At 44.4% G+C, this 23,287-nt stretch overlaps 1 protein-coding gene across 1 annotated transcript in view; it reads left to right on the forward strand.

Annotated features, from left to right (window-relative positions):
- sema6e (sema domain, transmembrane domain (TM), and cytoplasmic domain, (semaphorin) 6E) overlaps window positions 1-22,145 on the forward strand; it is a 208,577-nt gene extending 186,432 nt beyond the window's left edge. Inside the window, 3 exon segments of the mRNA XM_042489201.1 lie at window positions 3,637-3,737; window positions 3,740-3,791; window positions 19,516-22,145. Coding sequence (XP_042345135.1) covers window positions 3,637-3,737; window positions 3,740-3,791; window positions 19,516-20,852 — 1,490 coding nt within the window. The 3' untranslated portion in view covers window positions 20,853-22,145.
- The last annotated feature ends 1,142 nt before the right edge of the window (window positions 22,146-23,287 follow it).

Below are 23,287 nucleotides of genomic sequence, written 5' to 3' on the forward strand. Positions count from 1 at the left end.
GTCCACTATAGAAGAAGACCTGCGCATGAAGGCGTTCTTCTACAGAGCGCTGAGTATGAACAAACAAGAAGACGATGGCGAACGCACGCACGAGAACCGACAGCGTTAATAACCACAGCTCAGTAATCCGCCATTGTTGTTATTGTTGTCCTGCTACTCGCACACGACTGTTTGTCTGAAACTTAATGCAGCTGCGTGAAGTGCAGCCGTGACGTCACCGTTCTCACAGGATTGTCAGTTCGCACGGCGACTGAGGGGGTGGCATTTTCAAAAGATTACACTCTGGAACACAGTTTGAAAGGTTTGTGCTTTCAGGCCCCAAAAAGCTGTTGTCATGTGAACGAAAGGCTAAACCGCTGCATGTAAGAACCGTTGCCATGTAAACGGCGCCTCAGTCTGCGGTCTAACCTCTGTTTACTCTCAGGTTGGTGAAAGAGGAAACTCCACCTCCAAAAAAACAAAATATCAGGGTTCATGTTCATTTGTATTTTCAGACATATTCCAATGTTTCAAAAAATATTGGCGGCCTCTCTGCTGTAACCCTGAGGACCCCCTGGGGGCCACAGACCCCCTGTTGAAGACCCAGGAGCGTCAGGGTAAATATTTTGGGAGTTTCCGGCAGCTGAGTGTCCGCTGCCTCGTCTCTCTGCTCCTCAGCAGTCTGACAGCTCAAACATGGAGGCCGTTGTCTGCAGCTTCGGTCGTCTGATGGAGCAGCAGCTCCGCTGGCCGAGCAGCCTAATGCCCTGAATCAAGAAGGATCATCATCCCTGTCACGTCCCATTACCCCCCCGCTGGCCGCAGCCAGCTCTGGCACGGCCCGAATAGAAACAGAGACTCTGGCGAGCCGGCTGCCCTCGGCTCAGATGGAGGAGGAGGTGGTCAGGTGAATTTTCCAACACTGCAACATGCAAATCCCGTTTTTTCCAATCACATCGCTGCTCGTTCACAACTTCAGGAGGACTTTTTAAGACCCGCTCAGCGTCGGGGACAAATGAGGACACGGCTGATGATGGCGCTGGATGATTTAACACAGCGATGAGCACTGAGCCCGTCCTGCTGGGAGACGTCAGCCACTCAGATTCAGCAGAAGCGTCCATCAGAAAGGCTCTGAGTGGGTTCCCGCAGTCATGGAAAACCTGGGAAGTCCTGGAATTTCACAATCTAGTTTTGCAGGCCTGGAAAAGACATGGAATTAGTAAAAATCATTCAAAGTTTTGGAAAAGTAACCTTTCACATAATGTAACGTAAATTAACACAGCTTAGCTCTAAAATGCGTAAACTCTGGCTGCACGAAATATCGACTCCCCGCCCGTCGCCCAGCGCCCCTGGTGCTCCTTATGTTACGTGGTTACCAGCAGCGTTAATGCCTGACGCTGTACTTCAGCGTTTCATGTGCACATGACCGGTTTCATCCGGCCACATTCTGACATGACGCTGTCAGCGCATTGCATGTGGACGCACCCGTTGCCTTTTGGCCGTCCGCCAGCGTACAATAACACGCCGCCTGTTCTGTCTGACCGTGTTCTCATCTGACGCCTTCCAGCTGTGTTGCAGTTTGACGTGGAAGGTGGCTTGGCGTCACGCCCGTACGCAGAAAGCACTGACCGGCCCTTTATAAAAAGTTTGGCGTGAGGACACAATAAAGAACATGCTTTTTTTTTTTCCAAAAATGGAAATTTTGTTATTTGTCCTTGAAAAGTCATGGAAAAGTTTTGAAATTCTGTCCATGAATATGTGTGGGACTCCTGTCTGAGGGGCCGCAGCGCCTCCGCCGTCTGTGGAGCCTCCTGCAGGAGGAGCTGCGCCTCAGCAGGACGTGATGAGCGTCCCTCCTGCTTCATCCTGCGGGGCCGCCGTCCCCCCGACGCCTCGCTGCGCTGTTTGAAGTTCTCTCCACGCCGTCACTTTTGTCTCTGCGGTTTTTGTTGTCTCTTCTTTTTCTCAGATTCCCACAAACAGCCTTTAAAGTGTGTGAACACTGAAGATCAATGATCGGCTCTCCGACACAATAAAACAGCCCGGACGCCAAACAAAGCTGCTGTCACACCGGGGCTCCGCTCTTCTTCCAAACACACCAAAGGCAGGACGCTCCTTTCTTCAGCGTCCCAGACGCTCGCAGTGGGAGGGGCCCGAGACAAACACCTGCCTGTGAAGGTTTATCATCACTGATCCTCCGTGCACACTCAGACCAACACAGCGCTCCTAAATGATGAAGTCCTGCGGCTATTGTCCGGCGTGCCAGGGCCAAACACCCCCCGGTGTACAGTTTTAATTTGCCCGGCGCAGATGGCGAGCTGACGGGGCTCCTCGTTCAGAGTGAACGCTGTCGGCTGGCTCGCAGCGAGAGATAACGAGTCTGCGCCATGCAAACGTTACGGTCGGCTTATTAGTGCCGGAGCTGCAGCCAATAGCAGCATGCTGCTCGCCGGACCTCAAGGACGACACGGAGCTAATAATGCAATCAAGATGTGGAGCGTTTCATCCGGACAAATCTGTTTGATAACGCGATGCCGGCGGCAGCGAGCGCCCAGCGCGTTCCTGGACATATGTCTGAAATGACTTCAAATGTGGCCGTCGTCATGTTTGCCGCTCCGCCTCGATGTGACGAGCTTCCTGTCAGACAGCTCAACCCTTTTTTAGTTTTTTTAACTGGTCTGTGAAAACTTCCTGTAGCAGCGTTAACGGGGGTCAGAGGTCAAGGTCACGTTTAACCTTTAAAACTTGAAAACGAAAACTTAAATTGGATTGTTTCCCATTAAAAAAGTGCAAGAAAATTACCAGAAAATAAGCAAAAACAAGCTTATAAATAAAAAAAGAAACAACAAAGAAACGTCCTGGAAAAATACATATACATTTTATAATAATTCTATAACGTAAATTTAAATATGTAATTATGATAATTCTAAAATAGTCTTTCCACTTGCATTGCCATAGAAATTTTCCATACATTTTGTAAAAATAATTTTATAAATCTGCTATTTTAATGCAGTTTGTAAAATATTTTTTACCAAGTTGCTCAGTCCCTTTTTTTCCATGTTTTTTAAAATCAAACCACTTTGCTCAAGAAAATTATTCAGAATCATGTGTGGGGGGGCAATAAGCAACATGGTGAAAAATCTTCCAAAATTGATGATTGAGAAAATTAGTATTTTTAAAACTCAAGAGAAAATAAAATTTATTGAAAAAAAGGGAAATACTGGAAAAAATATTTTAAATTATTCTAAAGAACTATTGAAACTTAAATTTTTTTAAAAAGCATTTTTTTCGAGGTCACTTCCTTTTTTTATTTTAGTTTTTATTTTTTCTCTTTTTTCAATAGTAATTTTCTTGTACTTTATTCGTACTTTTATTTATTAACTCCTTGCTGTCCACGTGGGGTCACGTGAGACGCAGGTCAACACCAGGTGTCCCTCCGTGTGTCTGTCTCTCTGTGTCTCTGTGGTGAACTGCTGGTTAAATGTCTCCGTCTCTTCACTGCTCCTCTCTGTGTTTAAGGGTGACGGTTTTCTGTCCTCTCGCCTCATCATGTCTCTGCAGTTGATTCTCGGGCTGATTGACATCTCACTAATCACTCACTCTGTTGCCCCTCCCCCCTCCTCCTCCTCCTCCTCCCCCCCTTCGCCACAACCACAGGGAAGACCACACCCACAAGCGCCAGCACCACCTATCATGGGGCGGCATTCCCAAAGGAGGCAGGTGACCCTGAAAGAGGTACAGGTCCTGATGGCCGCCCCCCGTGGGGGAACAAGGGTCACCTGACTCGGAGCCAATCAGTGTGGAGATGGAGGGTAAGGGGGGGGGGTGTCTGTGCACTGCTGGGCCCCGAACGCCTCGCCGTACGCTGCTAACCACACTGACCACTAACACCCAACACAGTGTCACTCTGGGAGAACGGCGCCCGCGGTCAGCTGACCTGCTGATGTAAACGTGGCGGCGTTCAGGGACACACGCTCTGTCCACGCCAATCAGAGCTCACACAGCAGGAAGTCATGTGACCTGCGTCAGTGTTCTCCCAGGGTGAACTTTGACCTCATTAGCTCACTAACGCTGAACTCACCAGTTAAACCAGTCTGATGATGTCACTTCCTGCTTCCACTGATGGATCAGATGAAAGGCGAGATCACGTGGTTTGGAGTGGGAGGATCTTCTGGGCCCGTTGTTCAAAAAGTTTAAATTGGGAATACAGTGTTTTTGTGTCCCGGGATCAGCAGATCCGGCTCACTTTTTGTTCCGGTTTTTAAAGCAACATCGGATGAGCTCACATGGATCCAGATCCAAACCAAAGAAAGATTCTGCTCTGGAAATTTTACTTTAGTGAAAGTGATTAATGCAAACAAGAAAATGTACTTTTGTTAAAGTACCTAATGCAGAATAATAATTTTAAAAGAACACATGCACCCAAAAACTGAAAATTATTTTTTTAAAAGAAAGAAGAACAATTAAATTAATAAAAAGAAATTAAAAGAAAAACAATCCAAAAAAGGAGACAACCATTTTTAAAACACTCAAAATCATAAAAAAGACAGAAAAAATCCAAACTCAAAATTGAAAAGACTTAAATGTTTATCAAAATATTTGGCAGATAATTTCCTGATAACTGACTGATGATTTATATCAACTAATCGTTGCAGCTGTAACTGTGTAAACTGTTGGGTAATTTAATCTGTAACAAAACATCATATATTTGAACTCTTTTTCATGATTTCTATGCAGAAATCTTTATTTGAAAATTAACTAAAACTATCAGAGAAATGCACCCTAAAAACTCCCAATATTTTTTTTAAATAAAAAGAAAAAACACATTACAAACAACATTACATTACAAACATTACATTTTTGAAAGGCAAACAGGTCGTCTAATATCTACTCTGTCACTACAGCGGTTAAACTAATAAAGTACAAAATATATATTTATTAATTATATATATATAAATAAATAATATAATATAAATATAAGTTATATATAAGATTATAAATAAAAGTTTTAAAACTTTCAAATTTGTCAAATTTTATTTATTTGATATTTATTTATTTAATGATAATTTAAAAGGGCCACAGGATATTAATGAACATCAGTATAAAATACAAATATGCCGGAGTTAGCAGGACTACTGATTTTCACTCAGATAACAGACAATAGAAACATCAAAAAAGAAGAAAAAAATACAACAACTTATTACATATTTATTACATTTATTTCATATTACATTTTGTCCCTGAAATCCACGCTGAACCAGCCGTCTGCTGGGATCAGGATTATCCTAAATTTTGGATTAAAGGTAATCCTACTCCAAAGTTTTAAACAAACTAAAGGTTTGATCCAGAACAAAAACAAGACTGAATTATGTGATCGGATTTGATTTCAGAATCTTTCTTTTTTCTTTTGAAAAACCTGTTTTCATGATTTGATCCGATCCGATGGCTGAAATTGGATCAGAGGTCTTTTGAACACCTGGGCTCTGCTGTTCAGTCGTAGATCTCTGTGACTGTGACACATTTAATTTAATTAAAAAACTGCTTTGGCTCTAATTAACTCCTCAAATCAGCTCTGCTCCCTCTTGTCCGCTCCTCATCTTTTATTTAACTCGTCAGAACACACAAATATTCCCTCAGTGTTTCCAACTCACTGAAAACACTCAGAGCACAGACAGGTCGCATCTTTCTCTCTCTGCGACCGTTCTTCATGTTTGAGAGAACATCGTTAAAATCCTTTTCCCGACGCCGTTAACAGCCTGACGTCGGCCTCCAGGTTCACTGCTGCTCCGACACAATCGCCGATCTGCTCTGAGATAAGTGAGCGTTTAAACTTTTTTCTTCGTTTTAGCAAAGTTTAAAATCAGTTAAAGGAATGAGTTCCCCTGAAATATTTAAGGCGCCGGTTTCATGAAGGTTTATATGAATTAAATGAAAAATAAGACAAACAGCTATCGACTGCACACTCAGAAACACAACAGTAAGCTCCCTCGTTTCATATGTGTTCATTCATTATAAAACATTTTAAAAAGACCTTAGTCAGGTTATTTTGTAGTAAAACGTTATTATTAAAGTTCATTCTTGATTGCAAGTCAAGCGAACAGTCTGCAGGACTTTTTGTTGTTATTTCAGCGGCCATTAGGGCCCCGTCCACGCAGACACAGTATTTTTAGAAAGAGTTTTTGGTAACTGAAAATGGGCATTTTGTAAAACTTCTGCCAGAGCAGAGATAATCAGAAACTCTGTTTTCAGTGTTTATGTGTTGACAGGAAAACCGTATTTATTTGGTCTTGCTTTGTTTTTGACGACAGAGCGCATCGTTATCTCCGCCCGCAGCTCACCGTCTTTCCTCATCTCTCAGACAGATAAAGTCATTTTAATAAAAGTTTGGATTGAGTCAATATAATTATCAAAACACCATTTTTACTGTCTATTTCTGCCGATGTGCAGCTGACAAGCAGCTGAGATGCACCTGAGCAGCTCACACACAGGGTGTGTGTAACTTCACTCCAGTCTCCTCTGCAATGTGCTGTTGTTGTTTTTGTTTTTTTGTTGTTTTTGTTTTTTGTTGTTGTTGTTTTTGTTGTGCGTAATGACTTCAGGCTTCTGATTGGCTAACGTGGCTTCACAGTACAGATTATATCACCACCTGTTACTTCAGCGTGAGCTTGACAGCCTGAATTTGTGGTTTGGTTGTAGACAGAGATTTTTTTTTTTTTAAAATATCGTTGGTGTGTGGACGGGAATTTTTTTTGTAACTGGAGAAGGAAAATATGAGTTTGTTTTCACCCAGTGCTTAAAATCACAAAATCACTGGATAAAATCAATTTAGACAAAACATAGTGTGGAGTGCATAAAGAAGAGTTTTAGACAGTCAAAGTCTCGAAAACAGATACGATTTTAGATTTCTTTTCAACATATTTGATGAGCTGCCTCTCTGATATCTGAAGTGTGATCTGTAGCTTTGGGGTGTAAATCACAAAGGTTACATCCACGATTTTCTCTCACGAATTGTCGGCCGCAGACGATCTCAGTGTTTGTGAAGGTAAATTGTTTTAAAGCTGAGGCAGAGACGTAGTTTGGTGTGAGGCCTCTGATGCTGCTGTGGCGCTGACGGTTAGAGGGGACACAGTCCGGTCCTGTCTAAGACTGCATGACCCAGCTGCTGTCTGTTGCCATGGTCCTCACATGTATAAATAACTCTTTTAATAAGAGACAATGGACGTCCCCTCCCAGGACGCCGAGGTTCAGCCTGAGTTCACTCTCCGCTCCTCCTGTAGAGTTTTAATGAGCCTGATTCTCGCATCGAACCGTCTCCCTCTGCTGTCAGCCGTGTGAGCTCACAGCAGACGACCCACGCCCTCATATCGAGGTGCACGAGTCGCAGAAAAGGTTAGATAACAGCAGAGGTGAGAACCAGGAGGACCACAGCTTAGTTAACGCTCAGTTTCCTTTGTGACACCTGGCTGCGTGTTTCTAAACCACAGCAGGTCAACAGGCTGCTGCCTTTAACTCCTGCTGAGCATCAAACTGTGCAGGTTCACAGCTGTGAGACGTGCACATGCATCGTTTCCATCCACCCATCCAATTTTCTCTCCTTTTTAAGTTTTTTTTTTTTTGGTTAGTTAAAAATGTGATAATTTTTATATCTTTTTATATATTTATTTAAGAAAATGGGCTGGGAAGGTATGTTTTCTTTAAACAGTTTTGGCGTTTTTTTTCTTATTTTTGATTTTGCTGATTTTTTTTTCCATAAAACTTTTGGGCAATATTTATAGAAAGCAAATTTGTGTTAGTTAGTTTTTTTCTTTTTTTCTTAAATTTTTGGAAGGCATGTTTTCATTAAAAATCACCAAAATTACACAATTTATAATAGCCAAAAAGTGTTGAAAACTATTGTTAGATTGTTTTATTTCTAACAGTTCTTGAACACATTATGTAGGATGCTGAAATTATGACATAAGAGAGTTTGAATCTTAAATGTTTGAAAAAATGCCAGGCAGGAGGGACAACAAAAAAAAAAGGATCCTTGAAAAGTTTTGAAAAAAAATCCTGGAAACTGCAAGAGCAGAGCAGCCTTCATTTTGCACAGCTGTGGATATTTGTAGCGTTTGTCGCGCTAATTCATCACATTTCTGCAAATCATTGTCATGGTGAAATCTTGATCATCATTATTATTGAATATTAGAAGGATCAGTGATTTATTCATAGTTCTCATGTGAAAACTAACTTTACAAAATGCTCCACGTCATAAAATTTAATGATCATTAACAGGGAGATATATGTAAAAAAATAAATACTGAAATGTATCATTCTAAATTATTTAAGAATAACTTAATAAATGTGCCTTTAGCATTTTACAAAAAAAAAAACAATTGTTGAAGTTGGCAAACAGCCTTAAAACATAGTTTTCCATTTCCTAACTTATATTTAATCTCCTTATCGTATATTCCTGCAGCCGTCTCAGCTAAAACTGTGTGCACGCTGCTCTGAAGAAAGCGTGAGGTGTTCACGTGTTCACTTTCCTCCTTCATAGATACCCGCTTATTTTTAGAAAAGTGTGGTCTTTGTGCACACACATCGTTTACGTGTCGGTCCCCTGGTGATGCCAGAATGCAGCGCCGCACTTTTTATCTGCTCATAAAACTAATAAACCGCTGTGGTCCGGATTATCTGATAGACTTTCTATCTGTCTGACATTTACAGACGAAATGGATGTTCTCTCATAGAGACGTTTGCAGGAAGAGGAACTTTTAGATGTTGGGAAACTTTCCTGAGCTGTCGCGTCTGTCTGAGCTGTCAAACACCACAAAGGAAGCAGGTGGTTTAATTTCATTATTGTGCCAAATTTTATAAAGTCGGTGTGAACCTGCGCGCCATGAATGAATCACTGATCCTTCTGATGTTTAAAAAATAATGATGATTAAGGTTATATGATGGTTGACAGAAATATGATGAATTAGAGGTATGAATGCTACAAATATCCACAGCCGTGCGTAACGACGGCCGCTCTGCTGGAGAACCTCGACGATGAACAACAGTCGCTGAAACTGCACATTCTTGACTGTATTTCTCACAGACGAGTCTGTCACATATCGATATGCAAGCAAAAAAAAAACAGCCCAAGTGTTCATATTTTCTGTAAAAGAAAAAAAACACCAAAAACTTAAAAAGGTAAACTGTCAGTGTGGAAATGAGGCTCGTGCATGTGTGCCCGGCGCCGCAGTGATCGAGATTATTAAAGCAGAATCAGGTGTACACGTCCTCCTCCTCCTTCCTCTTCTTCAGACTTTTTTCGACACACATAAATGTCACTATAGCGAGGGCTCCCTTCATATTTGTTTACATTTTTCTTTCACCGCAAAAGCGGCGTAGATGGATGACGCGCTTATTGATGTTGATGGTCGTATGTTGTACACACTTATAAGTTGCAAAAAACTCAGTCTGCAGGAGGCTTTAGCCTGATGGCTAGCTGGCGAGCTCACGTATGGCGAGCTGACTCTGTGTTTTGAAGTAAAGGCGAGACGATGGGATTTTGTTTGGAAACACGTGTCGTGTTTTTTGACTTGTGTCCAGGTGTCTTTATTGGGCCACCACCTGTTTCTCTTTGTGCTCTGGCTCAGCTCTGGCCCCGCTCTGGCCCCGCTCTGGCTCAGCTCTGGCTCAGCTCTGGATCAGCTCTGGATCAGCTCTGGCCCCGCTCTGGCTCAGCTCTGGCTCAGCTCTGGTTCAGCTCTGGCCCCGCTCTGGCCCCGCTCAGGCCCCGCTCTGGCCCCACTCTGGCTCAGCTCTGGCTCAGCTCTGGCTCAGCTCTGGCCCCGCTCTGGCTCAGCTCTGGCTCAGCTCTGGTTCAGCTCTGGCCCAGCTCTGGCCCCCCGCTCTGGCCCCGCTCTGGCCCCGCTCTGGCTCAGCTCTGGCTCAGCTCTGGCTCAGCTCTGGTTCAGCTCTGGCCCCGCTCTGGCCCCCGCTCAGCTCTGGCCCCACTCTGGCTCAGCTCTGGCTCAGCTCTGGCTCAGCTCTGGCCCCGCTCTGGCTCAGCTCTGGCTCAGCTCTGGCTCAGCTCTGGCTCAGCTCTGGTTCAGCTCTGGCCCAGCTCAGCTGGCCCCGCTCTGGCTCAGCTCTGGCTCAGCTCTGGCTCTGGCTCAGCTCTGGCTCAGCTCTGGCTCAGCTCTGGTTCAGCTTTGGCCCAGCTCTGGCCCGCTCTGGCCCTCTGGCTCACTCTGGCTCAGCTCTGGCTCAGCTCTGGCTCAGCTCTGGCCCCTCTCTGGCCCCGCTCTGGCTCAGCTCTGGCTCAGCTCTGGATCAGCTCTGGATCAGCTCTGGCCCCGCTCTGGCTCAGCTCTGGCTCAGCTCTGGCTCAGCTCTGGTTCAGCTCTGGCCCCGCTCTGGCCTCGCTCAGGCCCCGCTCAGGCCCCGCTCTGGCTCAGCTCTGGCTCAGCTCTGGCTCAGCTCTGGCTCAGCTCTGGCCCCGCTCTGGCTCAGCTCTGGCTCAGATCTGGTTCAGCTCTGGCCCAGCTCTGGCCCCGCTCTGGCCCCGCTCTGGCCCCGCTCTGGCCCCGCTCTGGCTCAGCTCTGGCTCAGCTCTGGTTCAGCTCTGGCCCTGCTCTGGCTCAGCTCTGGCTCAGCTCTGGCTCAGCTCTGGCTCAGCTCTGGTTCAGCTCTGGCCCTGGTGCCACAGCTGCAGAGCCTCTGCAGGAGGACGGGGACATAGATATGTGGGGACATATGGATAGGAAGTGAGAGAGACCGGAGACCCTCTTGGATCTGTGATGCTGTTAGTTCCTGTCCTTCGTTATCAGCCGGCGGCTGCTCTGATTGAGGCGGCGGCGTCACAGTCTGAGGCTGAAATAGATTGTTGCTGTTTCTATTACATCCTGCCCCCCCTCCCCTCTGCAGATCAGGCCCCTGCTGGTTATTTATTTCTTTTGGGATTTTCTCATTTGAGCCGAGCAGCTCATCACTGCAGCCGCAGAGTCTGTCTGCGTCAGTGGAAGCTGAGGATTTATGGACTTCTGACACGGTGTCTGTGCGGAGGACAAAGACCGTCTCCCGCTGAATCACAACGACTAGATCTTCTTCCTGAACCTGCAGGGGGATGCTCTCGTCTTCAGGAGGACATAAACCCGAAATGTTCCTCTCGTCTGCAGCTGTTGTTTCTTTAAATGACGTTCGGTTCACCTGCTGCCGTGGTTCTGGTGGTAGTTCTGGTTCTGTAGCTCTCCAACGTGCACTGAGGACTTTCAGAAGCTTGTTATATTAATCAGAATGAGCGTGAACTGTCTGCTTAAAAATGTAAGAACTAATGAGACTGCCGGCCATAAAGATGGAGATGTGATTAAATATTGAGGAGCTGGTTGGAGTTTTAGAGGTCGGATCATTTACGGGCAGACTGAACGCTGAGTAAAAACAGTTACCGTGATGTGAACCACAACATTGTGTTAGGCAAGCTCACTAGTTTGGAAGGCACATTTTCCTTAAAAGTTTTGGTAATTTCTTTCCTCCTTTTATAATTTTTTGGTGAGTTTTATAGAAAATGTGGAAAATTAAGATGATTTTTCCTTTTTTTTTTGGTGGCAAATTTTAAAGAAACCCTAAAAGTATTGAGGGTTTTTTTTTCCCAGTTTTTGGTGATTTTTGTGAAAATTTTGGGACATTTTTTTTTTTGAATTATTTTTTTTTTCTTAAATTTTTAAAGGCATGTTTTCTTTCTTTCCAAAACAACAAAATAATACTTTTTATCACAGCCAGAAAATGTAAAAACTTAAATTATTGGATTTTTACATGGAACACATTTTACATTTACAGTTAACTCATCATGTAGGATGCTGACTGTATGTCGTCAAAAAAAACGTAATGATGTTTAATCAGACGCACCTGTCAGGTGGACGGTCAATCACACAGATTTTAAAGGAGAAATATATTTACTGAAAGAATAAAAATACTCAGATCTTAAACTTCAACCTTTAAAAAACAGAAGCCGAAACAAAAACGTTGAGTTTAAATGTTATGTTCAGTTTATATACTGTAATAATAAAATGTCAGCACTGAAATTTTAAGTCAAAAATTTATAAAACTTTATTATTATTTTATTTTATTTTTATTATTACTATTATTTGTATTTATTTTATTACACACTTTTTTCAGGTCCTTGTTTGTTTTGTTTTTACTTTTTTTCTAGCTTGTTTTTGCTAATTTTCAGGTAATTTCTTTGGGTTTTTTTGTTTATTTTTTGCTAAATTTTTCTTAAGTTGCTCACTGCATTGTTTTTCATATTTTAAAAAGAAATTAATCAAATTTGCTCAGGTTTCAAAAGGCATTACACACACACACACACACACACACACACACACACACACACTCTGTAGGCACTCGGCTCGGTATCGGATGGAGCGCATCACAGCGATGGACGGGGCCCACAGTGATCACATCCCTCCACACAGTGACCCCTGACCCTGTCCTCTGTCCCACTGACCTCTGACCTGCCTGTGTGTTCTGCTCTGTCTTCAGTTGGACTAACCCTTTAGCTGTCCCTGCCTCCTTGTTGAATCCTCTCACTGACCCCTCTGTGATCGGCCTCTCCGGCTCTGACGGCTGAAAATGTCTGCAGGTGTCTGAGCTGACCTGTGGTCAGTTTCTCCGTCTCTTAAAGCAGCAGTTCACCCCAAAGACAGCAGAGACGCCAGCTGTGAGACAAATGTTAGACAGTGTCCCACCTGTCCACTGAGCTGCTGTTTTTTGGTGATGAAGCTGGATCTTTGGTGTGGACTGTCTCTTTAAGCCGGTAAAGTCCGATCCTTCCGGTGCCTCCTTCACGCCTCTGACGTGTCCGTCGTCACGGCAGCAGCGGGAAGTTCGCACTGGAACCATTTTGCTTCACCGCCGTCCGAATGACAAAATCAGCTCCTCTCTTTACGTTTCTGATGCACCTGCATGTAAACACACACACACTCACACACACACACACACACACACACACACACACACACACACACACACACACACGGGACATGAGTCCATGCATGCGCTCGGCCTGGTTTATCACTTGGAATAAGTTCATCAGATGACGCTTTGAAGGGTCACATCACCCAAATTACTGTTTATTTATTTTGGGATGAATGTTTGCTTCAGTCCTGACACGCTGAAGGTGAACTGGACTTTGTCTGTGCTGCTCAAAGTGGCGACAAATTCAACTCTTTTCATTGACGTGTTTCGTCGGGACCATTAGCAGTACATTTACATGATGTTAGAAAAAGGAAAAATTATATTTATATTTTATGTATATATATATAAAATAAAATATGTGAGGTGGAAAATATTAGGAAATTATATGGCATGTTTCATACAGTATAGATATAAAAACAAATAATATTATGTGAATATATATGATTATAAACTGAAAGACTAGATAACGAAAACAGAAATATCACAAAATAGAATATATATATATATATATATATATATATATATATATATTTTTAAAAACATGTAACATAGCTTTTTATATTCAGTTTCCTCCCTTCGCTCACTCTCTCCCGTCATGTCAGCCAGTTCACTGAAATCATGTTTGGAAAAAGTCATGGAAAAGTTTTAAAAGTTTGTCTGAGAAAATGTGCAGGAACTCTGGAGTCCGGAGAGACGCTGCTCTTTAGTTTTCGGAGGTAATTCTTTGTGCTGCAGTTAGAACAAACAACAGTTCGCCTCCGTGTGTGCTGGAAGAAGTGAAAATATATTTTTTTCATTTGAATGAACCGTCTCTTCAGCCAGCCACCGTGTGTTTGAGTGTTTGAAACAAATATAAAAACTTTCCTTCAGAGTGCAAATACACTGTTAAAAAACATTTTGTATTAATTTTAAGTTTGGTTCAAAAATTAGTGTCTGGGCTGCCTTAAACTTTTATGGTGACTGAATTTGAAAATACAAGTTGAGGTAATTTTGAAATATTTAAAAAAAACTCATTTTAATTTATTTGTACTTAAATCCCGGGATGCACAATAATCAGACTTTTTTTTACCACTTATCCCTCGTTTAACAGATTACCAATGTGGATATATCCGCTTTTATCCTCACCTAATTTTAGCGATTATTAAGTCTCGCTTATAGTGAAATATACATCATATTCTGCATACTTTTATTGTGACAGCCCACCAGCAGATGTAAACGTAATAATAATAATTATAATTCATTGTGCAAAATAAGAAAAAAGTTAGGGTTAATGTTTTGTACATGTTCATTTTGTCAATTAAAAATGTTATTATTGGCAGAAATCAGCATGTTGGCTAATATTTCATTTTAAAGCCGATATCTGCCGATGACAAGCCGATATTATCGTGCATCCACACTTAACAAATGACTTAAGCTGCGTTCAATTTATTTCAGTTGTGCAGCCGTCTCTGCCCAAAACTGTCATTTTTACTAAAGACAATTACTAAACATAACAAATGGAAGATGAACTTGAGAAAAAAGTGGATGTATCTTTCGGTTATTGGCTAAATGAATCGTTATCTGTTGACATATAATTTATGTGTTAATAATCCATCATCATGCAAACCCATGTTTAAGTACAGCTGGATTAAAATCGAGTTTATTTTAATCAAAAGTTTTTGTTTGGAATCATTAACCTCAAACTGTCTTCTCACATTCAGTCAACTTAAAATGTTAAGGCAGCCTACATACGAACTTTTATGGGCGAAAACAAATATTTTTTTTGTCAGTGATCTGTCCGCGATTCACCGAGACAGGATGCTGTGCCATTCGCCTGTATTCATTCAGAGTGTGTGTGCGCACGAATACACACCTGTCTGTGCATCACACGCCGCTCGTTAGCGCGGCTTTGAATTGGATCTGTTACATTACGGCACATCGGCTCAGCTCGTGTGCAGACGTTAAACTGCTGAGCACTGAGCTGGAATATTATGCAAATTCCTAATAACAAGTGATTGAATTCACTCAGTCACACACATGCGCTCTGTGTGTGTGTCTGTGTGTGTGTCTGTGTGTGTGTGTGTGTGTGTGTGTGTGTCTGTGTGTGTGTGTGTTGTGGGGCGGTGCACAGACCTCAGGTATTAAAGCTGTCAGATGACTGAAGCTCACTGCAGCAGCAGAAAGCCAAAAAGAGAGCGAGCGGGGCAGAAACAGCAAAATAATTCATTTGTTCCAATCTTCAACCTGCGGGGGTCCACCAGGAGTTAAACTGTTATTTTTAGTGTAGAAGAAATAAATCTGCAGCATTAGAGGAGGGGTGGTGGGGGGTAACACTCGCCTGTGAAGCCCGGGGCCATTTAGTCTGGTTGGCTTCTCGTTGGGATGGAGTGGCCATTAAGGGAACAATTACATGCACTTGTAAGCTTGCAGAAGCAGAAACTAATTAGGGATATTTTGGAACGTCTTCACTCGACACGCAGAAATAGAACACAAGTTGTTCTGCAGGTTACAAAGTGTTTAATCGCACCCTTGAGAAAAGCCTGATACAATAGAAAAAGTTGGGAGCAAAAGAAGAAGTAGTTCCTCTGTCTTTTTAAAATCGTTTCCTGTCTGACCTTGAAAGAACAAACGGAGCCGTCTCTTCCTCCCAGTGTTTCGCATTCCAGTTTGTTTTTTGTGTCGAGTTTGATGCTTTAATGACCTGCGAGAGATGCAGACGAATTTATGAATTCATTCACAAGTGTGTGAAACCTCAGTGTGTTCAGATCACTGAAACTGGTGTCACGGAGGAGCTGAAGATGCTGTGCCGTTTAAGACGTATTTCACCGATATATAGAAGGCAGTGATTTAAAACCAGGCTCCCTCTGCAGCAGAAAGATGCAAATACTTTTAAAATTGGTGCTATATGACCAGAGAAAACTGAGAAAAAGGCTTCCTGCAGATCCTTAAAATGTCCTAAAATCATCTTAAAATAAGACCTAGGATTTAAAATGACTAAAATAAAAAAATGTTTAGACATGTAAAATAGTTAGTTTTTTTTCTGGCATTACGTGTGAAAATAAGTGTCAGCATTTAATTTTTGTTGAATAATTTTTTAACAAAAACAAACAGTCACCAAGGAAACAAGCCAGCAACAGCCAGATATTTCCCTCTGTTGTTGGTAAACCAAATATATAGTTTTATGATAATAGAATACATTTATTGTCTTCCATTTGTTTTTCTTAAAAAGGGTTTTTGTTTTGTTTTTTGTTTTTTCAAAACTCGACGTAGATAATTTAACTTTACACAATACAAAACAAACATTTGGGTAAAATTGTCCTTTTTCAGTTTTTGTTATTGTGAATTTGGTGTTAAATTTCATTCAGACTTAAAAAGTCTTAAATCTAACTTGTCTCAAGCTGTAGGAGTCCTTCTTCTAGAAGAATAAGAGAAAATTTTAGAAAATGTTGCTGCATGAGGCCCAGTGTTTTGATGCAAAGCTGGCTGAAGATTGGTGGAATATCCCTTTAATGAAGTGGATTTATTTTCTCGCTCACAGCTGAGAGTCGTCTCTTCATCACCTGCAGCAAACAGCAGCCGGGCCTCCGTACTTTATTCCCCTCATGGAAAAAAAAACATCTCCAATTAGTAAGACGACGCTGAGTAAGCCTGCCTGTTTACATAACCCACCGCGCCGGCTATTTTTAACTCCGTGGATGCAATCACAGAGCGCGTCTCTTCCTACGGCGCCGTGGAGGAGCGCCAGGGTTGTTCTCCGACCGAATCACAGCTGCCGCAGAGCACCAGGCTTCAAACCCAGCAGAGTGACGGTCTGTCACTCACCACATCGAGTCTGTCTCTCCTTCAGCTCCGCTCTCCTCCTCTGCTCCTCTTGGATCCTCTCTTCATTTTCATCTCTTCATCTTCCTCTTCTTCTTCCTCTTCTTCTTCTTCCTCCCCTGACTGTCACCGTCCCTCTCTTCACGCGGCCCATCTGTCTCCTACCTTTTGGCAGACTCGCTGTCTCTATATTAAGCCTTGGCTGAGCGGACACCGTGTTGAGTTGACACAGAAATATAAAGTGATGATGTTCGAGAGGAACGCAGACTCTGTAACCATCGAAGGGAAGTCGTGAAATGGGCGTTAAGCGGCATTAAAGGGATATTTCACCGATTTCCAACCGGCTCTGTATCAAACCAGTGTGTGTAGTATGTGTGGATAAACTGTGGTAAACTTTCCTCCATCTATGTAGCGCTTAGATATCCCTCCTCACCCACGGCGAAACTCCACCAAATTACGTGGAGGCTGTATCTCTGCAGTTTGTATTGTCTGCCGACACGTACTCAAAGAGTTTACAGTAAAACTAATCAGTGCTGATCAAATATAAATCAAGATTCTGTTATTGCACTGCTTTTTTTATTGCCTAAAATGTTTTTAGGAACATGTTTCAATGCGTCTTTTTGCCAAAATGGTAATAGTTGTAGGTGATAAAGAGACGACTTGTCCTCAGCATGCGAGAGATCAAATAAGTCCACTTTATTAAAGAGATACTTCACCGATTTTCAACCAGCTCTGCATCAAACCAATGTGTGCAGGATGTGAAGATGAACTGTGGTAAACTTTCCTCCATCGATCCAGTGTCTAGATATGTGCTATTTGGCACTTTGTTTTTTTACTATTTATATTGTGCTTTTGCTGCTTATCTTGTACACCTGGCTGCTGCAGCAATGCAATTTTCCCGGTAGTTTTAGGTTTTCTACCTCTTGAGCACGTCACCCTTTTCTCCGTTTTCTCTGGTCACGGTGCACCAACTTCAGTATTTCATGTATTTGCGTCTCTCTCCTGCCGAGGCGGCCTAGCTTTATATGAGGACCTACTTTTTATATCGGTGAAATACTTATTTAATTATTGCCTTTACTTGAGCTGCAGACTTCACCCATAAACACGTAAAAACATATATATTTCAAAGCTCGGCCTTTAGTTTCCAGTCGCTGGTGTTTGGAGTTGGCCAGCACCTCGTGTGCACACCTCGCCGCTGCCAGGCTCGCTGTGATTCACAGGGTATTCATTTCAGTGTGACCGGTGGCACCATATGTCCCACAGACCCGCTGATTGAGTCATCCGGTCCGCTCATGAAACGTGTTGTGACAGGGCGTTCACAGGATCTGGGTCTGTTTTACCTCAGCTGCGCGTTTCACCCCCCGCCGCCGCTGCACTTGACTCATAACATCAATCAGGAGGAAGTCCTCAACAGGCCGCAGGCAGGAAGTGGGGGGGGGGTCATGGTCCAGAGGGAGCGATAGTGACTCACAGGTACCAGGACAGCAGGCACAGTGATCAGTCAGAGCCTCGACCCTCGACCCGGGACGAGCTGATTGGCGTCTGGCGTAATGAGACCGAAAAAAGATGAAAAGCAGCGTATTAACGGGCTCGCTGCGGCATCACGTCTGATCGCCTCTCCCGCTGGGATTGCAATTATGATTTATGACTTTTTAATGTGGTCATGAGTCGAGGCAATCATCAGAATAAATGGCTGAAAATGGAGCTTTTTTAATTGGAAGCTCTATTCACGGCTTTATTTCCAGAAAGATTACAGCAAATGTCTCAGGGAGAGCGGAGACGAAGCTGCGCTCCGAAGTGAACAAAGTGAAACATGACGGGAGATAAAACGCCTCTGCAGAGCACCTGCTCGCAGTCCGAGTTTCACTGTAACTTCATGACCTCAATAACAAACTGCAGGAGACATCAGATCCGTCGTGACGAGAGATCAGACTTGTTAACATCCTGTCAGACGACGACAGGAGGCCGGTGACCCGTCTTATCGTGATTCTCACGCTGTCAGCAGCCTTCAGAGGCTCAGCAGAATGAGTTCAGACAAACAGCTCTCTCCGATCACATCCAGTTAGAGAAAAACCTTTTTAACACCCGTTAACTTTAAAGGTCCAGTGTTCAGGATTTCGGGGGATATATCGGCAAAAAAATGGAATATAATGAGTCTGTTTTCTTTAGTGTGGAATCACCTGAAAATAAGAACCGTTGTGTTTTTGTAACCTCAGAAGGTGCCGTTTATGTCTACAAAGAGCGTCTGTGGAGATCGCCATGTTGCACCGCCATGTTTCTGCAGTAGCCCTGAACAGAGAAAGCAAACGCTCGCTCTGGATGCAGACGTTCGCATTTTTACGGCGTACAGAAGCCAACTGCGCTGAGCAGCTCCAGAGTTACAATCTTTGTAATGTGAAGTTGCTTCATTCTGTGTTTCTAGCAGTTTAAAATCACTGGATTTGATTGTTTTGGAGAATTTGTTGATAATTCGACTTCCGGTGAAAACCAGAACATCGTAGCAGATAAACTTCACTTTGTGTTCGACTAGCAACTTTTCACAATAAAAAAACAAAAAAAGTATCTCGAACTGAGCCGAACCGCCCTGCCGGTGAAAAAAAAGCGTGATTTCAGTGTGACGGGGGGCTGCTGGCCTCTGTCAGTCTGAGGAGGAGCTCAGAGCTGAGTTCAGACACTCCCACAGTGAAGCTCCTGTAAACACAACCTGTCTGTCCCAGCTGCTACTTGACCCATATTAGCTCCTCAAAACCTGACTCCGAAAAACTCAAGTTTTCTTTCTCTGTCGTTTCTGTGTTTAAGGTGTGAGGCGGCCGCCAGACCTGGACAAGACCAATCACAGCGTCCACTACACCCTCCTGATCGCCTGTGTGCTGGTGGCCTTCGTCCTCGGCGCCTTCCTCTCTGGCTTCCTGGTCTCCTGCTACTGTAACCACGTGGGCCACAAGACCAAGAAACTGGCGAAAGACCCCGAGGCTCCGATCCCTCACGCGCTGTCGCTCCGCAGCCTGGCCAAGCTCAACGGGCTCCTGGACAGCCAGAGCAAGGACGACAAGCTGGAGGTGTCCTCTCCGAAGATCTACAACTCCTTCTTCGCCAACAGCAAGGAGCATCACCCGCCGAGGAGAAACGGCCATCACGCCATGACGATGGGAGACCTGGTCCACCCCCACCACCACCACCACCACCTCCACCACTCCTCCGAGCTGTCCGGTCTGCCCACGCCGGACTCCACCCCCGAGCTGCCCATCAAGAGCATGAAGGCCTTCAAGAACCAGTGGGAGAAGAACCAGAACTGCAACAACGCCAAGGAGCCAAAGTCCCACAACACGAGCTCCAGGCCCAGCTCCGCCCTGCTGCACCAGCAGGTCTTCCCTTACTCCCACGGCCTCGCCAACGGGCAGCCGCTGGTCGGAGGTCACCTCCACCCAGAGGAACGTAAAATCCACAATGTTGAGCGCGTTCTGTCTCAGCAGCCGTACGCGGGTTACTCTCAGAAGGTGATGGAGGTCACCTCGCTGGATGAGCTCCTGAAGCACATCCACGAGGCCAGCAGCGCCAAGAACTCCCAGTTAATGAGCCCGTCGGGTCTGATGGCCTGCGGCGGCGGAGGTCAGCTGGCATTCGCCAACCGCATCCAACCTCAGATTCCTGAGACAGAATCAGCCCCGTACTACAGCTCGTCCACGTTACCTCGAGACAGCCTCACCCGACGCATGGACGTCCCTCCAGACATCCCCCCGCACCACCAGTCCACCCTGGAGAGGAGGCACTCCTCCCAGAGGCACTCGCTGATCGCCGCCGCCACTAAGATGCCCAACGGAGGCGGAGGCGGAGGAGGAGGCGGAGGGATGATTCCTCGCCAGCACAGCTTCAGCCAACGAAACGGCGGCCCCCACCAGCCGCCGCCCCTCCTGGCCCGGATGAACTCGACGGGCAGCGCCTGCGAGGTTCACTACCCTCTCATCCCTAACGGGTACCTGACTCGCCAGCACAGCTACAACGGAGAGCAACCGGAGGTCCAACACAGGGGCGCCATCGTCCGCCGGGCCTCCTCTCTCAAACCTGACGTCCCTCCCAAGCCCCTCTTCATCCCCGCCACGTCCCCCGTCAACCAGCCGGGGAAGTTCAACTACTGAGGACGTCCTCTGGTGGACTGCAGAGGGACGCTCCCTCGGTGAGTCCCCTTAGAAGAACTTCCTTTGAAGAGACGCCGCGGCGTCGAGGTCGCAGACCTTCAGCGGAGAACCAGTCGAGTGGCAGCAGGTGTCACTGTGGACGAGAGCCTCAACCAAACTCGTTTGTTCCCTCCTCTTTTTGTCCAACGGATATCTTTGTACCATATTGGTATTGCTCAGCTCCGTGCTTCTGATAGAACCGCTGACTCAGGTGACGTGACGCCACCTCCTTTCCGTTCGGTTGCCGGCGTCCTCGGTGTGGATTTACAGAGCAACGCGTTGATGTTGGAAGAACTCTTCAAACGCGTCGGCCATCGTGAAGACTTTCTGCGATGCTTAGATTCATGCTTTTGCTTCAAACCTTTTCTGATGTAGTGTTGGTAACCAGTCCCCGCCCCCCTCCTCGAATGTGTTTATATTATGCATGTGTGTGTATATATATGTGTGTTTATATCCACACCGTATATGTATACATATACAGATGCAGTATATGTAACCTGTGGTGAAAAGATTCCCCTGGAAGTAGTTCTGTCTTTGCCTTACTATACTCGACCATCTCTGGGCACATCAAACGACGCCCCGCCCCCTCAGAGAGACCTCAGTGACATCACACCATTACATCATCGTCAGGCGGCTAAAAACACCGAACCAAAAGTGTTTCAAATTGACCAGAGAAAGGAAATACTTCAACAAAGCAGCTATCCTCGTCTCTTCTCTCTTTAGTTTCTCCCGTCCCAGCGGACGTCAGGTCACAGGAGACGCCGTCGACTCCCATCAAGTTCCTCCAGAATGTCTCGATCAGATTGGTGCTGCACACACTCGAACTCGTGACTCGAACGTTCGCTCGATAAACTGAAAGAGTCAGAAAACGCCGTCTGATGGTGAGAGAATGAAACACAGAGCGGACTGCAGTTATTCTAGTTATTAACTTTGTTGGTTGTAAATAAAGGAATAATTACTAGCCAAATTTTAACTGTATGTGTAAATGTGTGCCTTATTTAATGATAGTGTGTGACAGCGGGGGGGTCAGATGGCCACTATGCTACAGTATATTGTGTCAGTGTGTGTCAGACTGTAACTGTTGTTCATCTGAAGAGTTTCATTCCAGAACCAGAAATCTGTCACTTTTATTATTATTATTGTCATTATTATATTTTGCAGAAAAATGTCCGCACAACACTGTCTAACTATATGTAAAATAATGATTTTATTTTTGTTTTCTGTACAGAAATGTCGCAATAAAGTCATTATTATTACATGTTAGACACTGGTCGGGTTTCCATTAACCCTCAAATTGCGCAAATTGAACTTGCAAATATAAAATACGCCTAATGGAAACGTCAGTTTAAAAGAAATACTCCCATTTAGTGCAAAAAAAAAAAGTTTTTACGCTTGCATGAGGTAGTGTTACAGGCGATTTGAAAAAGTCACATTTGGCAAAACTGCAGTGTTTTGAATCTGCAGTTCCTCTGTGAAATCAAAAACTATCAGCTCCCCGAAATCCCTCGTACGTGGAAGCAGCGAGCTCACCTTTCCATCATGGCTCCATAACACGCCTACGTGGCCTTGGATTGGAAATAATGACGGCTGGTGCGGTGGCTGCAAGAGAAATAACGCTGCAAATGTTTTGAACATCCATCGCCATGGTTACTGGGATGTTATCACCAGAGGAGAAGCTGCAGAACATCACTCAGTTGTGTTTTATCCCCATTCCTAAAATATCGCATCAGTTTTGCGCAAATCTGTGATGGAAACCCGCCGAGTCTGCGGAGGTTTTTCTACGTGTTGTGCTCTGCTCGTCCCTCTCCGATGCACCTGTTTGGAAACAAATACGTGAAATATTCTTTTGTTAAAGAGTGATATTTTACAAGTTTTCATCTGTTTACTTTGAGAAATACGAAACAGCAGATACATGTGTACTGTCGGGTGGGGTCGGAGTTTTGGAATGAAACTCTTCGTTTCTGCTCTTTGTTTTGTTTTGTTTTTTTTATCCCAGGTGTGTGTGTGTGTGTGTGTGTGTGTGTGTGTGTGTGTGTGTGTGTGTGTGTGTGTGTGTGTGAGAGAGAGATAGAGAGAGACACAGAGTCTGCAGAGGATTTAACGCAGAGACTGCCGACGTTCAGGTTGGACTGTCTCCGTTTTCTGTCTCTTTCCGCTGAGTGTCACTGTCCCTCCTGGTGCCCGTCGTCACTTTTAGCTTCACTTTGGGTTTCTGCTCACAGTTCCTCCTCACTTCTCTCCTACAGACCTGTAATCATCATAAAAGACTCGTGGATGAAACCTGACGCTTCATGTTCAGGAATATTCTTTTAGTTCTGGTTGAGAAAAATAACATGTTTCATTATATCGGTAAAACATCGGACAGTAACTTCGCGATGCAGGTATGAATCTGGACT

The sequence above is a fragment of the Plectropomus leopardus genome, chromosome 7, assembly GCF_008729295.1.
Source record: "Plectropomus leopardus isolate mb chromosome 7, YSFRI_Pleo_2.0, whole genome shotgun sequence".
In the NCBI taxonomy this organism is placed as follows: Eukaryota; Metazoa; Chordata; class Actinopteri; order Perciformes; family Serranidae; genus Plectropomus; species Plectropomus leopardus.